The sequence below is a fragment of the Elaeis guineensis genome, chromosome 9 (genome assembly GCF_000442705.2).
Source record: "Elaeis guineensis isolate ETL-2024a chromosome 9, EG11, whole genome shotgun sequence".
In the NCBI taxonomy this organism is placed as follows: Eukaryota; Viridiplantae; Streptophyta; class Magnoliopsida; order Arecales; family Arecaceae; genus Elaeis; species Elaeis guineensis.
The window spans coordinates 20,513,070-20,526,930 of NC_026001.2; the positions used below are offsets into that span (position 1 = coordinate 20,513,070).

Below are 13,861 nucleotides of genomic sequence, written 5' to 3' on the forward strand. Positions count from 1 at the left end.
TTGGAGAGTTCCCAAAGTTGCCCACTTGTATGAGCTTAAACTGAGATCAATGAAGTAAATCTCCCAAAGCGCCAACTGACCATATAGGTTTTATAGAAGGCTTGCTTTGCTTACATTTCCCTTGTCCAAGAATTTCACATTAATTTTAGAGGGATGACATCATACAGGCTTTACCAAAATGGGCTCTATGTAAGGCTTCTGCTTTGCTTACATTTGCCTTTGTTAGAATTTCACATTGATTTTGAAGGGCTGACATCATAGGTTTCAAAGCAGGATTTTCATTGCTTAAATTTGCCTTGGTCAGAAATTTTTCTTGTCCAGTTGAGAGAGTTGATATCAAGCTGATAGCCCGTTGTAAATCTTCTAAATTCATTTGTGGAACCTCCAACTTAAGAACAGTGCTCTATTACCTACCCTACATTTCAAAAAAGCTTGGATGGATGATAATAATGAATCTTGTCATCTTAAGATCAACTTAGCCCATCAGTTGATCCGTATGTTGAGTAGTTGAGTCCTCTTTCAAAATGGCTTCCACCTTTTGTTCCTTCTTCTACAATTCTATGTTTGAGGACATATAAAGAGACCGGCTGCCCAAAGCTTTTCTCACCACATCGATAGTACTCCCTTGACGGAAATCCCAGGAGTTATCATCCATTTGGTCTATGCCTTGGTAAAAAAGATTGGACTGCCATATCAGCAGTTGATACCTATTCAAGTCCCAAAACCAACGTCAAATGCAATTATTGGTTTCTCTATCATGACTGTTTAAATGTGAGTCTTATTATTATACATTAAGAACAAATTGAATTATTTTAAGTGTTCGCAACAAATTGGACAGGGTTTGGACCTTTGCTGACACCGGACAGTGCTGTTATATTCTTAAATCAGCTTGTAGTTTTCCGGAGAAATGATAACTTTATCGACGAACGAGTTTAAGCAGTCATTTCCAAACTCTTTCAGAACTTAGAGACAAACCAACATTTGAGGTACAAAATGGAAGTGCCTAGGCTATTGCAACAAATTAGCTACAGACCTAAACCAGAGAAAGCCACTTCAATCCACCAAGAAAAACTTGGCTCCTGCATCACACGATCAAAAATTCCACTCATGGATCACATGACAAGGGAAAGTAAGACCAACAGCCCAACAGAAAATACCAATCTAATGAATGTCAACTTTGTTCAGCATACATAAACCAGGGATCTATAAGAACAAAACCTCTGGGAGCAATTAAATGACTATTTGATTTGCGATGGTTTACTTTGTAAGGTCGTAACAGGAGCCACCAAAAAGCAATTGAAGCATGTGCAATGCTGAATGTACTAATTAAGAAGTAACAGATATTGGCTGTTTAGAATCACAGAGCACATCTGACAGCTGACTGATATAATTTATCAGCAAGAAACTGACTGATGAACAGCAGAATTATGGATCTTTGTCCCAGCAAGTTGGAAAATTTACTCCCATACAGATTATATGTAGAAATCACTTACTTGAACAACCATTGTAATCCGAACATGCCTGAGACTAGAAACAATAACCAATACCTCTCAACATGCATCACAACCTTTACTCATGGCTGCATCAAAAATCACTTTTATGAATTCCATGCTCTATTACATACCCCAAGCCTGTTTCAGCTGGATCCTCTGATACCATCTCCCCAGACATTATCCCACGAACCACTAGCATCTCTAGGGCCCTCAATGTACCTTTGTCCCGGCACTTGAGAGTTACCAGAAAGCTCAGAAGATCCCAGTTTTTGGTCTTTTCTTGGCTTTTTTCTGATCCCCAGCAACCGCAACACAAACCTTGCAAGCTCACCATATAATAAGCCAGTACGGTCGATGATCTGAAAAAAGAAAAAAAAAAAAAAGGAAAATTAATCTGTGAACACTAAGCATGGCTAAGGAAGGAGATGCAAGAGCAAGAGTAAATTGAGTTTAGACGGTACTTGAAGAAGTGCTGACATAAACAGATGGAAGGCTTGAGTATTCTGATCAATAAGGATTGATATCCGACCAAAAAAGTTCACAACTCCATTCATCTGTCATCAGTGTCACAAAATAACTCAAATAATGAACCAGGAAAGATGGTACCCCAAAAAAAGGAAGGACGTCCTTAATGGGATATAATATATAGCATCTTTCGGCAAAATATGTCAGATTTACAGAATTCCAACTTGAGCTTCATCTATGAAAGCGGGAACTTACAAGTTTACTTGTAAGTTGGTCGAATGTTGGTGGAGCATTTACATATGCATATTTTGTACACACACACACATATAGATGTGTATATCTATATGTATGCACATATATATATATATATAGTCCATTTATATGTGCACACACACACACATATATGTATGAATATACATATATAAATTCACAAACACGCACACACGCACACGCACACATATACATATATACATATATAAATTCATACATACATACAAAGAGAACTCATAACGGAGAGATTTCTCTTACCACTCGAATGAAGGATATCCAGAAGCCTGGAGGTGATGAAGGGCCATATGGGTTATTAGGATCCTCATTGCCATACGGACCACCAACACCCATCCCATAAGAACCCAATGGGCCACCAAATCCATTGTTATACATGTTGCCTCCAAAACCTCCAAAACTTCTGTACATGCTATTTCCATAAAGGCCACTATTATATGAACCACCAAGTGTACTATATGGACTGAATAAGCTGGAACCATGGCCTGAGTTGTAATAGCCTGTGTTCAGGAAGCTAAAATCACAACGTGAACTATATAGAACATAAATTTGTTAATAGAAAAATGACTTCAAGATAAAATGCCCCTAACTGTTCCCATAACTTTGCTCCCATGGCCTTGGTGGCACAGGCCTCCCAAGAGTATTTGTTGTTGAAGTATTCCTCTGAGCATTTGGAACAATCTCTCCTGCATTTGCTGTCCCAGATGCTTCAACTACTTCACTTGTGCTGCCAGATGATGGCGGCTTGAAAGGTGCAGGACCAGATGAGTTCCCTGCTTGTTCCCAAGGTTTTGGAGGTGGAGTTGCACCTGGAAATGTCCAACTCGATGGTCAAGATGAACTTGCATTTTTCATCAACCTCATTTTTTGCAACTACCATCAATAGTAAATCTCCTAATGTTATATTAGTCTTGGAATTTAAACAGTATGCAAAAACTGAAGCCTTCTTTGCATGACTCATGTAGTCCAACAAATGTGTAGCATGCAAAGTAGAGAAACAAAATTATAAGAAAAAATATTACATTAGAATAGCAGTAGGTGGATTTATTTCCTTTTTCTTTTTGCTGAAGAAAAATGAGAAGTAAAGAAACAGAAGATTTGAAGTCTATGGAAATCCAATCTACTGGCAAACTTTTTAATTTTGCATCCGTTTGTTAAAATATTCTTTAAATTATCCTACCTAAAAAGATAATAAACAATTATCTTGAATAACTAGATATGATGTTTGTTTCATTAGACACAATGTATATGTTTATTATGATGGAAACTGGAATTGCATAGCCTCCTATTCTTAATTCATCTACTTTTCAACTTGACATATCTTTTATTTCTCTAAATGTTTTGCAAGATATCAGAAAAATAAAAATAATATGACCCGTGATTTAATCTAATATAAAACACCCTATGATTTACTATTCAATTCTGATTCCGGCAGCATGGGTTGGGTGCATCCGGCTTTCTTATCAGCTACCTGAAAAGGCCAAACTCTTACTCTTAGCATCTAATACTTTCCTGAATTTGTTTGCTAAAGCAGATAGCCATGCATGGATCATTAAGACCCTAAAATGCTGATGAAGGAGATTGTTTTTTTTTTTTTCATTATTTTAAAGGATATTGGTGGAAGGAGGTGCTTGCTTAGAAATCCATTGCGAGCCAAAGGCAACACAAGATTCCCAAACCTCATCACCAAATAAGGCACAAAAAGAAGGGATTAGAAGACAATATTCGCATTGAAGTCTATATGCTTCGACATATTACATTTACAAAAAAATACCAGAATCCTAAAAAAACTCATGGAATTTTAACTGCCTCTCCAACTTCTCCCTTCCTTCACCTCCTCTACTCGACCAAATTGCTTGCTTTATGGTGTAAACCCTTACCCATCTTTGGAATACCACACAAATTCAGCCGCTAAGCATCCACACAAACCTCCAAGATTGTAAAATTCCTATACCTCACATTTCTTTTCACAATCCACCGTCTCTTATCCTTCTTTCCAAATCAGTTGCAGAAGTTGCAGAAACAAGGCTCCTCGTTAGAAATTTAAGCTTCCCCTAATAAAACTCCCCAAATTCAAAAGAAAAACGTGGAAAACCAATATCTTATATTTTGATCTATCATCCATCAAAAATCATACAACAAACCGATAGAATCGAAACTCAAAGGAAAACAATCCAGCAAAAAAATTACACCAAACATCTGCAAAATATTCGGATTCACGCAAACCGATACCTGAGTTGGTGGAAGCCATGGTGGGATTGGATTTTTTGGATTGGATCTTCTTCTCTTGAGGGCTCGAAGGATTTCTCGGCCAGATTGATATGATCTCCTCGAGGGTTGGTAAAGGCTGGAAGGGGCCTGACGACCCGCGCGGCCTCCGCGAAAGGTTGGTGGGAGGGGAAAAAAAGAGGAAGAGGGCGAGGTCAAGGTCAACGCAGGTCCGATGCAGTGAAGGGAGAGAAAGCGCGTTCGGGAAAGGGTGTTGGTCCAAGGGAGGGGTGGGTCGAGAAGATTCCGGATTCCCTCCAATTTCGCACCTGGCAATTTTAGCCAATATTAAACATCAAATATCAATCCAGTCAGCATTCTAGAAATTTTAACTAATCTACTTATAAATCTTAGATATAATATTTGAAATGAATTTGACTCGACTATAAATAATAATATATCATATTTTAAATCTGATCCGATATAATATAATTCTAATTCACACCCATCTCGATTTACTCGTCGTCCCAATCCTGTTCATTTTGATCATTTCTTCCATCTTTAATTAGAAATATATTATCATTGAATTTGAGAAAATATAATATTATGTAAAAATCACAACAATCGATTATTTTTATTTATTTTATTTTCAAGCCCATAATTAATTCAATTTATATAAAATTAGTTTTTACTAGAATATACTATAGTTATAGATGTATACTAGAATTTGCTTGATTTAAATAAAAAATTAGATAAATTATAGAAAATTATAAGCTTTTCCAATTTATATAGCAATTGTAATCTTATTAATTATAGTTATAGATCCAACCCAATCTGATGCGATGCATCTTGTTTATCCAATCCGACTTATCAACCCATCCTATCTACTTTATCTATCCGATTCTATTACCATCTATATTTTCTCTCTCTTTGTTAGCTTTATATTTAAAAATCTAAAAATCCAATAAAAAATTATGAAAGTTCAGAAGTAAACATGTGAAGGTTTTCCTTGTTCTCAAAGTAAAAAGGAGGATAATAATCTCCAATCCAAGTATTCCTCCAAGATTCCTTTATTCATAGGATAAATTTAATTTTTGTTTGTTACTACATATGCTATTTCATGTAATGAGTAAATTTTGAGTACCTAGTTTTGTCCAATCCTTCCTACGAAAAGTATTTCATCCACTTGGATATTTTTTTTGAAATATTATGGACTCTTCTCAAACTGTGTGATACATATTCTATACTTGTATGATTATAAAAAGAAAAAAGTTATATACCCATACAATCAATATCTCTATACTTTATCTATCTTTGTACCATTTATTTACCTATTAAATGGAAAAGAAAGAGAAAAGTTAACCCCTCTTCAAAATTCATGAAAGTCAGAAAAGAAAGTAGAAAACTAATTTGAAATAAAAAAAAAATGAAAGTGAAAGTTATCTAGAGATAAAAACTAAATATTATAAAGCATCCAAATATGTTAGAGACCATTGTATATTGGAAAAAATATATCGCAATGACTAAAGCAAGTGGGAGGCTAAAGAAAATGTTCTCCTCTATTTTCTTGAATTATTAAATACATTCCACTTAATAATTCATTTTTCATTATATTTTTTGAAAAATTATTTATTATTTTATTTTATAATTGTACATTTTTATTTTCATATAAAAGTGAAATAAATTTGAATTGCAGAGGAAATCTTCTTAATTATTTTAGAATAAATATTATCCATTTAGAGTCTATGCATATAGAGGGAAAAATTTGAATTTAAAGAGGCTTTAGAAATTTATTAATTATTTTAGGAAGTCATTAATTATGAAATTTTCCTTCAAGACAATTTTCCTTCATGCATGCTAAGGGAATTTTTTTCAGCATATTTTCCTCCTTACTCTCAGCGCAAAAAAATTGAAATAAATTTAAATTTAATTGGAAGTCTTCTTAATTATTTTTTAAAAAATAAAATTTATATTTTTTGAAAGTTATTAATGTTAATTATATAAAAAAATATTGATTATGCGGAGTCTGTTCAAATAGAGAAAAAATTGAATTTATAATAATTTTAAAAGCCATTAATTATTTTAGGAAGTCATGTTAATGAATTAATGTTAATTACAAAAATTTTTCTCTTAAGAAATTTATTTTAGAAAGTCATTAACTAATTCAACGTATGTAGAAAAAAAATGTTGAAATAAATTTGAATTTGACTGGGATACTTCTTAATTATTTTAGAAAAAGTTATTTTAGAAAGTCATTAATTATTTTAGAAAAAATGTTAATTATGAAAAATTTTCTTTTATGGAAATTTTCTTCCACACTTGCAAAGGAAAAAAAATTCTTTCTTAATGTGGATTTTCTTCACCTGCATTTGTAATGTTGACAAAACCATTATTATTATGATTATGATTATTATTATTATTATTATTTAATGTCAAGGGTGATCATCCAAAATAGAAGTGAGAAACATAAAGAAAGAAAAACCTACTCTCAAATAAATATATTATAGTATATGATGTGGCAGATATTTCGTCTGACCTTGGTAATAACCAAAATTGTGTCACCTCGGCAATGTTCGACCTTATTCACCTTGGACGTGAATGAACTAAAGGCACAAGTGTGCTCGCCTGAGATTGATAACAGTAGTAATGTCTGCTCGATCATTATTATATAGTTAAAGTGGCCATAACCATGAGACCACATGGGTAGTCATTATTGAGCACTTAATCATGAATATAGTCATTGTTGTGTAATTACTGTATGTCCCACTTATCTTGGTAATAGCTATCGAACTTTCTCTATAAATAGGAGGAGAAGGGGATCTTCATATAAGTCATTCTATAGTTCTTATTCTTACTCATTCCTCTTTTTCTCTTTTACTGTTTTTTAGATTTTGGTTGACTTAAGCATCAAAAGATCCTCCCATTGGAAAACTCTAGTAAGAGGACTTTATTTCATATCAAATCATCAATCGAGAAGCAGAAATAGCTACACCCTCAGGCACATGCAGTACATCGGATGGTTACCGACCTCAATATCACTTCCTTCTTACTGACCTCAGCTTGATCTATAAGGCAGTTTGTTAGTTTGGTCACTTTCACCATAAAAGTGAAACAATAAAAGGTAAACCTAGTTGATTTAGCTTTCATGAAGGCCACGATAGTCTGAATGGGGCAGGTCATGGGTAATGCCTTCTAGCAGATTATGGATCATGGCCACGAACACCATGTATCCATTGCTTATCTGTAGATTTGGATGAAATAGTCTCAACACCAATGAATTGTTATAAAATACCCACAGCCGGAACCCACAGCGGAATCGACATCAGCAAGTGCGGCTCCGCCCGGACTCCTACGGGAGCCGGGCTCCACCGCCGACAGCAAGTGCGGCTTCGCCCGGACTCCTACGGAAGCCGGGCTCCACCGCCGACAACGAGTGCAGCTCCGGCCGGACTCCTACGGGAGCCGGGCTCCACCGACGACATCAGCGCAGCTCCGTCCGGACTCCTACGGGAGCCGGACTTCGCCGCCAACATCAGAACAGCTCCGCCCGGACTCCCATGGGAGCCGGGCTCCGCTCTCAGTATCAACCGCTGGTAAGCTCAATCCGGACTCCTATCAGAGCCGGACTTCACCCTTAACTTTGTTTGCAGCGCAGCCCCGCCCGGACTCCTATGGGAGCCGGGCTCCATCACCGACAGCAAGTGCGGCTCCGCCCGGACTCCTACGGGAGTCGGGCTCCACCGCCGACAATGAGTGCAGCTCCGGCCGGACTCCTACGGGAGCCGGGCTCCACCGACGACATCAGCGCAGCTCCGTCCGGACTCCTACGGGAGCCGGACTTCGCCGCCAACATCAGAACAGCTCCGCCCGGACTCCCACGGGAGCCGGGCTCCGCTCTCAGTATCAACCGCTGGTAAGCTCAATCCGGACTCCTATCAGAGTCGGACTTCACCCTTAACTTTGTTTGCAGCGCAGCCCCGTCCGGACTCCTACGGGAGCCGGGCTCCATCGACATCAGCAAGTGCGGCTCCGCCCGGACTCCTACGGGAGCCGGGCTCCACCGCCGACAGCAAGTGCGGCTCCGCCCGGACTCCTACGGGAGTCGGGCTCCACCGTCGACAACGAGTGCAGCTCCGGCCGGACTCCTACGGGAGCCGGGCTCCACCGACGATATCAGCGCAGCTCCGTCCGGACTCCTACGGGAGCCGGACTTCGCCGCCAACATCAGAACAGCTCCGCCCGGACTCCCACGGGAGCCGGGCTCCGCTCTCAGTACCAACCGCTGGTAAGCTCAATCCGGACTCCTATCAGAGCCGGACTTCACCCTTAACTTTGTTTGCAGCGCAGCCCCGCCCGGACTCCTACGGAAGCCGGGCTCCATCGCCGACAGCAAGTACGGCTCCGCCCGGACTCCTACGGGAGCCGGGCTCCACCGCCGACAACGAGTGCAGCTCCGACCGGACTCCTACGGGAGCCGGGCTCCACCGATGACATCAGCGCAGCTCCGTCCGGACTCCTACGGGAGCCAGACTTCGCCGCCAACATCAGAACAGCTCCGCCCGGACTCCCACGGGAGCCGGGCTCCGCTCTCAGTATCAACCGCTGGTAAGCTCAATCCGGACTCCTATCAGAGCCGGACTTCACCCTTAACTTTGTTTGCAGCGCAGCCCCGCCCGGACTCCTACGGGAGCCGGGCTCCATCGCCGACAGCAAGTGCGGCTCCGCCCGGACTCCTACGGGAGCCGGACTCCACCTCCGACAACGAGTGCAGCTCCGGCCGGACTCCTACGGGAGTCGGGCTCCACCGGCGACATCAGCACAGCTCCGCCCGGACCCCCACGGGAGCCGAGCTCCGCTCTCAGTATCAACTGCTGCTCCGCCCGGACTCCTACGGGGGCCGGGCTCCGCTCACGACCCCTACCGCCAGGAGGGCTTCACCCGGACCGCAACTGAAATCGGGCTCCGGCCGTTACCAAGCTTCAATTGACAGATCCACGCCCCCTGACAGGCCCTCAAAACGGCCACGACCCTGCTCCACTTCCTGTGGTGGGCTCTGCGCAGTATCATCATTCCCTGACAAGCCGCAGTAGCCATAGCCGCCCTGCTCCACTTCCTGTAGCGGACTCCGCACAGCTCCACTATCCCCTGGCAGGCCACAGTGACGGCCACGAACCTGCTCCACCTCCTACGACGGATACCATGCGATTCTCCTGACGACGCACGCTGCTCCACCCCTCACAACAGATTCCACGTGGCGGGTCGAGGTGATGGCCACGTGTCTGCTCCATTATCTTTCGCAATCAATTCCCCTGACCATGGGCGGCCCACTACCAGGCGGTTACAGACGTCGCCATCAGTCTGTTGCCTCCCCCGCCTATAAAAGGGAGACCCAGATACGTTATTCTCTAAGCTCTTTTGCCTTATCTCAAAACTCTGCTAAATTCTCCGTTCGAGCACTCCATTCTTGTTGAGGCAGAGAACTGACTTGAGCGTCGGAGGGTCTTGCCGGAGCAACCCCACCTCCGGTTTAGACTTCCTTTGCAGGTCCCGGCGGCGACCGCGGCTTCCCCAACTCCAGCTTCTCCAACGCAAGCGGATTTTTGCACCAACAGGATTGGCGCTAGAGGAAGGGGTGTGTCTTCGCAGCACCCTTGTTCTTGAAGGAGCGCTCAACGGACCCGCTTCCGGCCATCTCTCCGTCATCCACTCCTAATCCTCCCCTGCGAGATCGACACCCGATGCCTCCGCGCAGGGCGTCCACCCGGCGGTCCACGGCCTCCGCGGCCAGATCTCAGGCTCCGGCTTCCCCTCCCGTTTCTCAGCCAGCTCCTCCTCCCCCTCCGACGACGGCGGTCGGCGCGGAGCAGTTTGATTTGCTGGCGCAGCAGGTCAAAGGCCTCGTCGAGGCCGTACAGGCAATGCAGCAACAGCCACCGCAGGCATCGGCGCACCCGGAAGGGGCATCTCCGGAATGCCAGGACCCGGCGGTGGGGCGAGCCACCTGGGCCAGCCGCCCCGTCCTTCCCGGGAAGGTGAATCCGAAGGTAGAGAGCCCTCAATCGGACCATGACTCTACCCCTGGAAGATCCCTGCCCCCGTTCTGCCAAAGGACCCTCGAGACTCGGAGTCGAGAGGACTTCCTGGACCGGAGGCTCCAGGAGATGAACCGGCGGATCGAAAAACTCCGCCATGCGCCTCCCGCTTACGGTGAGGATATCTGCACTGACCCTCCCTTCTCCCAAATGATTATGCAGGAACCGATCCCGTCGAATTTCAAGCTTCCTCAGTTCGAAAGCTACGACGGGACGTCGGACCCGATCGATCATCTGGAGGCCTTTCGAACGATGATGCTGCTCCACGGTGCTCCTGACGCCATCTTGTGCCGGGCTTTCCCGTCTACCTTAAAGGGAGCTGCAAGAAACTGGTACTCAGCTCTGAAACCGGGTACCATATTCTCCTTTGATCAAATGAGCCACCAATTCGTGGCCCATTTTGTCAGCAGCCGACGTCCCCGAAAAGGTTCGGAGTCCCTCATCAACATCAAGCAGAGGGAAGGGGAGTCCATACGGGCCTACATCAACCGCTTCAACATCGCGGCGTTGGAAGTCCGGAACTTGGACCAGTCGGTTGCCATGGCCGCCTTGAAAGGTGGCCTTCAGAAGAACGATCTCTTGTACTCCCTGGAGAAGAAGTACCCCAGAAATTTTGCTGATCTACTGGCTCGGGCTGAAGGATACGCCCGAGCGGAAGAGGCCTTCAAAATGAAGGATGAAGAGACTGCGAGGGAGCGTCAGGCGGAAGATTCTGGTAAGCCCGCAGTTGAGAAGAGGCCAAAGGAAGCCCGGCCTCGCTCCCGATCCCCTCCTGGACATAAGCGCGCCCATACTCCCCCCAGGGCGCGCAGGCAGAGAAACCCGGACAACAGGTTTCGGCGGGGTTCCCCGCCAGGGAAGTTCCGCAACTACGCCCCCCTCAACGCCTCGAAAGCCCAAGTACTGATGGAGGTCAGGGAGCTGATCCCTAGGCCGGAGAGGATGCGCACGCACCCCGGGAAGCGCAACCCCAACAAGTTCTGCCTCTACCACCGCGACCACGGCCACGACACCGAAGAATGCATCCAGCTCCAGGACGAGATCAAGGAGCTCATCCGGCGAGGTCGACTCGACAGATTCATCCGCCGCAGGCCTGAGGGTAGAGGAGACCGGCCAAGAGCCCTCCCACCGCCCGAACTGCAGAAAAGGGAGGAGCAGCCCGGGGACCGGCCTCCTATCGGGACCATCGACTCCATCGTCGGAGGGCCTCAAGAAGGAGCAGGAATACTGTAAATGTATCGCTTACTATTTCGCTTTGAATCTACCTTTCTTTTTAGCTAACATGCTCCTCCCACCTAGCGTGGATATATTATGACCAGATACGATTCCTCCAAAAGCACGGCCATGTCAGGAACAGGAGGAGAACCTCGTCCTGACATGAGCGAGGTCAAAGGCCCGGTTCTTTTAGACCGGATGGGGGGAGAGGCCTTACAACGCCCTAATGTGCCCCCACAGCCTTGTTAGGGATAGGAGGAAAACCTCGCCCTAACATGAGCAAAGTCAAAGGCCCGGTTCTTTTAGACCGGATGGGGGGAGAGGCCTTACAACGCCCTAATGTGCCCCCACAGCCCTGTTAGGGACAGGAGGAAAACCTCGCTCTAACTTGAGCAAAGTCAAAGGCCCGGTTCTTTTAGACCGGATGGGGGGAGAGGCCTTACAACGCCCTAATGTACCCCCACAGCCCTGTTAGGGACAGGAGAAAAATCTCGTCCTGACATGAGCGAGGTCAAAAGCCCGGTTCTTTTAGACTGGATGGGGGGAGAGGCCTTACAACGCCCTAATGTGCCCCCACAGCCTTGTTAGGGACAGGAGGAAAATCTCGCCCTAATATGAGCAAAGTCAAAGGCCCGGTTCTTTTAGACCGGATGGGGGAGAGGCCTTACAACGCCCTAATGTGCCCCCACAGCCCTGTTAGGGACAGGAGGAAAACCTCGCCCTAACTTGAGCAAAGTCAAAGGCCCGGTTCTTTTAGACCGGATGGGGGGAGAGGCCTTACAACGCCCTAATGTGCCCCCACAGCCCTGTTAGGGACAGGAGGAAAACCTCGCCCTAACTTGAGCAAAGTCAAAGGCCCGGTTCTTTTAGACCGGATGGGGGGAGAGGCCTTGCAACATCCTAATGTGCCCCCACAGCCATGTCAGGAACAGGAGGAGAACCTCGTCCTGACATGAGCAAAGTTGAAGGCCCGATTCTTTTAGACCGGAGGGGGGAGAGGCCTTACAGCGCCCTAACGCGCCCCCACAGGCCAGGCTGATAACGAGAACCTCGCGCCGGCTCAAGCAAAATGGAAGACCCAGACTCCTACGGGAGCTGGGCTCCGCCGTCAGGGAAGCTTCACCCGGACTCCTACGAGAGCCGGGCTCCGCCGCCAGGGAAGCTTCACCCGGACTCCCACGGGAACCGGGTTCCGCCACCAAGGTAAGCTTCGCCCGGACTCCTACGGGAGCTGGGCTCCGCCGCCAGGGAAGCTTCATCCGGACTCCTACAGGAGCCGGGCTCCGCCGCCAGGGAAGCTTCACCCGGACTCCCACGGGAACCGGGTTCTGCCACCAAGGTAAGCTTCGCCCGGACTCCTACGGGAGCCGGGCTCCCGCCGCCAGGGAAGCTTCACCCGGACTCCTACGGGAGCTGGTTTCTATGCAAAGAAGAGTTCATCCGGACTCCTACGGGAGCCGGGTTCCCACGACAAGGAAGACTTCACCCGGACTCCTACGGGAGCCGGGTTCCACCGCCAAGGTAAGCTTCACCCGGGCTCCTACAAGAGCCGGGTTCCGCCGCCAAAGAAGAGTTCACCCGGACTCCTACGGGAGCCGGGTTTCTACGCCAAAGAAGAGTTCACCCGGACTCCTACGGGAGCCGGGTTTCTATGCCAAAGAAGAGTTCATCCGGATCCTACGGGAGCCGGGTTCCTACGACAAGGAAGATTTCACCCGGACTCCTACGGGAGCCGGGTTCCGCCGCCAAGGTAAGCTTCACCCGGACTCCTACGGGAGTCGGGTTCCGCCGTCAAGGTAAGCTTCACCCGGGCTCCTACGGGAACCGGGTTCCGCCGCCAGATAAGCTTCGCCCGGACTCCTACGGGAGCCGGGCTCCGCCGCCAAGAAAGACTTCGCCCGGGCTCCTAGGAAAGTCGGGCTCCATCCGCTACTTCGCCAGCAAGGGTTAAAAATGGTGGCGAGGCTTGGCCACATGACGAAATCGGATGGAAGGGAAGAGCCCCTTCCCACGACGACCTCTAAGCCGAACAGGCCAAACGACGAGAAAGGGTCAACGAACGACAATGTCGGTGCTACGCGCGGACAAGGTAACACAAAGTGC

The 13,861-nt window shown here is 46.2% G+C and overlaps 1 protein-coding gene across 1 annotated transcript; it reads right to left on the minus strand.

Moving 5' to 3' along the window:
- Positions 1 to 1,296: 1,296 nt before the first annotated feature.
- On the minus strand, positions 1,297 to 4,652 carry LOC105051319 (peroxisomal membrane protein 13). The gene is made up of 5 exons (XM_010931689.3): positions 4,476 to 4,652; positions 2,834 to 3,052; positions 2,487 to 2,743; positions 1,955 to 2,047; positions 1,297 to 1,852 (listed from the first exon to the last, which is right to left on the minus strand). The coding sequence occupies exons 1-5, from the start codon at positions 4,492 to 4,494 to the stop codon at positions 1,637 to 1,639; spliced, it is 804 nt and encodes a 267-aa protein (XP_010929991.1). The 5' UTR covers positions 4,495 to 4,652; the 3' UTR covers positions 1,297 to 1,636.
- Positions 4,653 to 13,861: the final 9,209 nt, after the last annotated feature.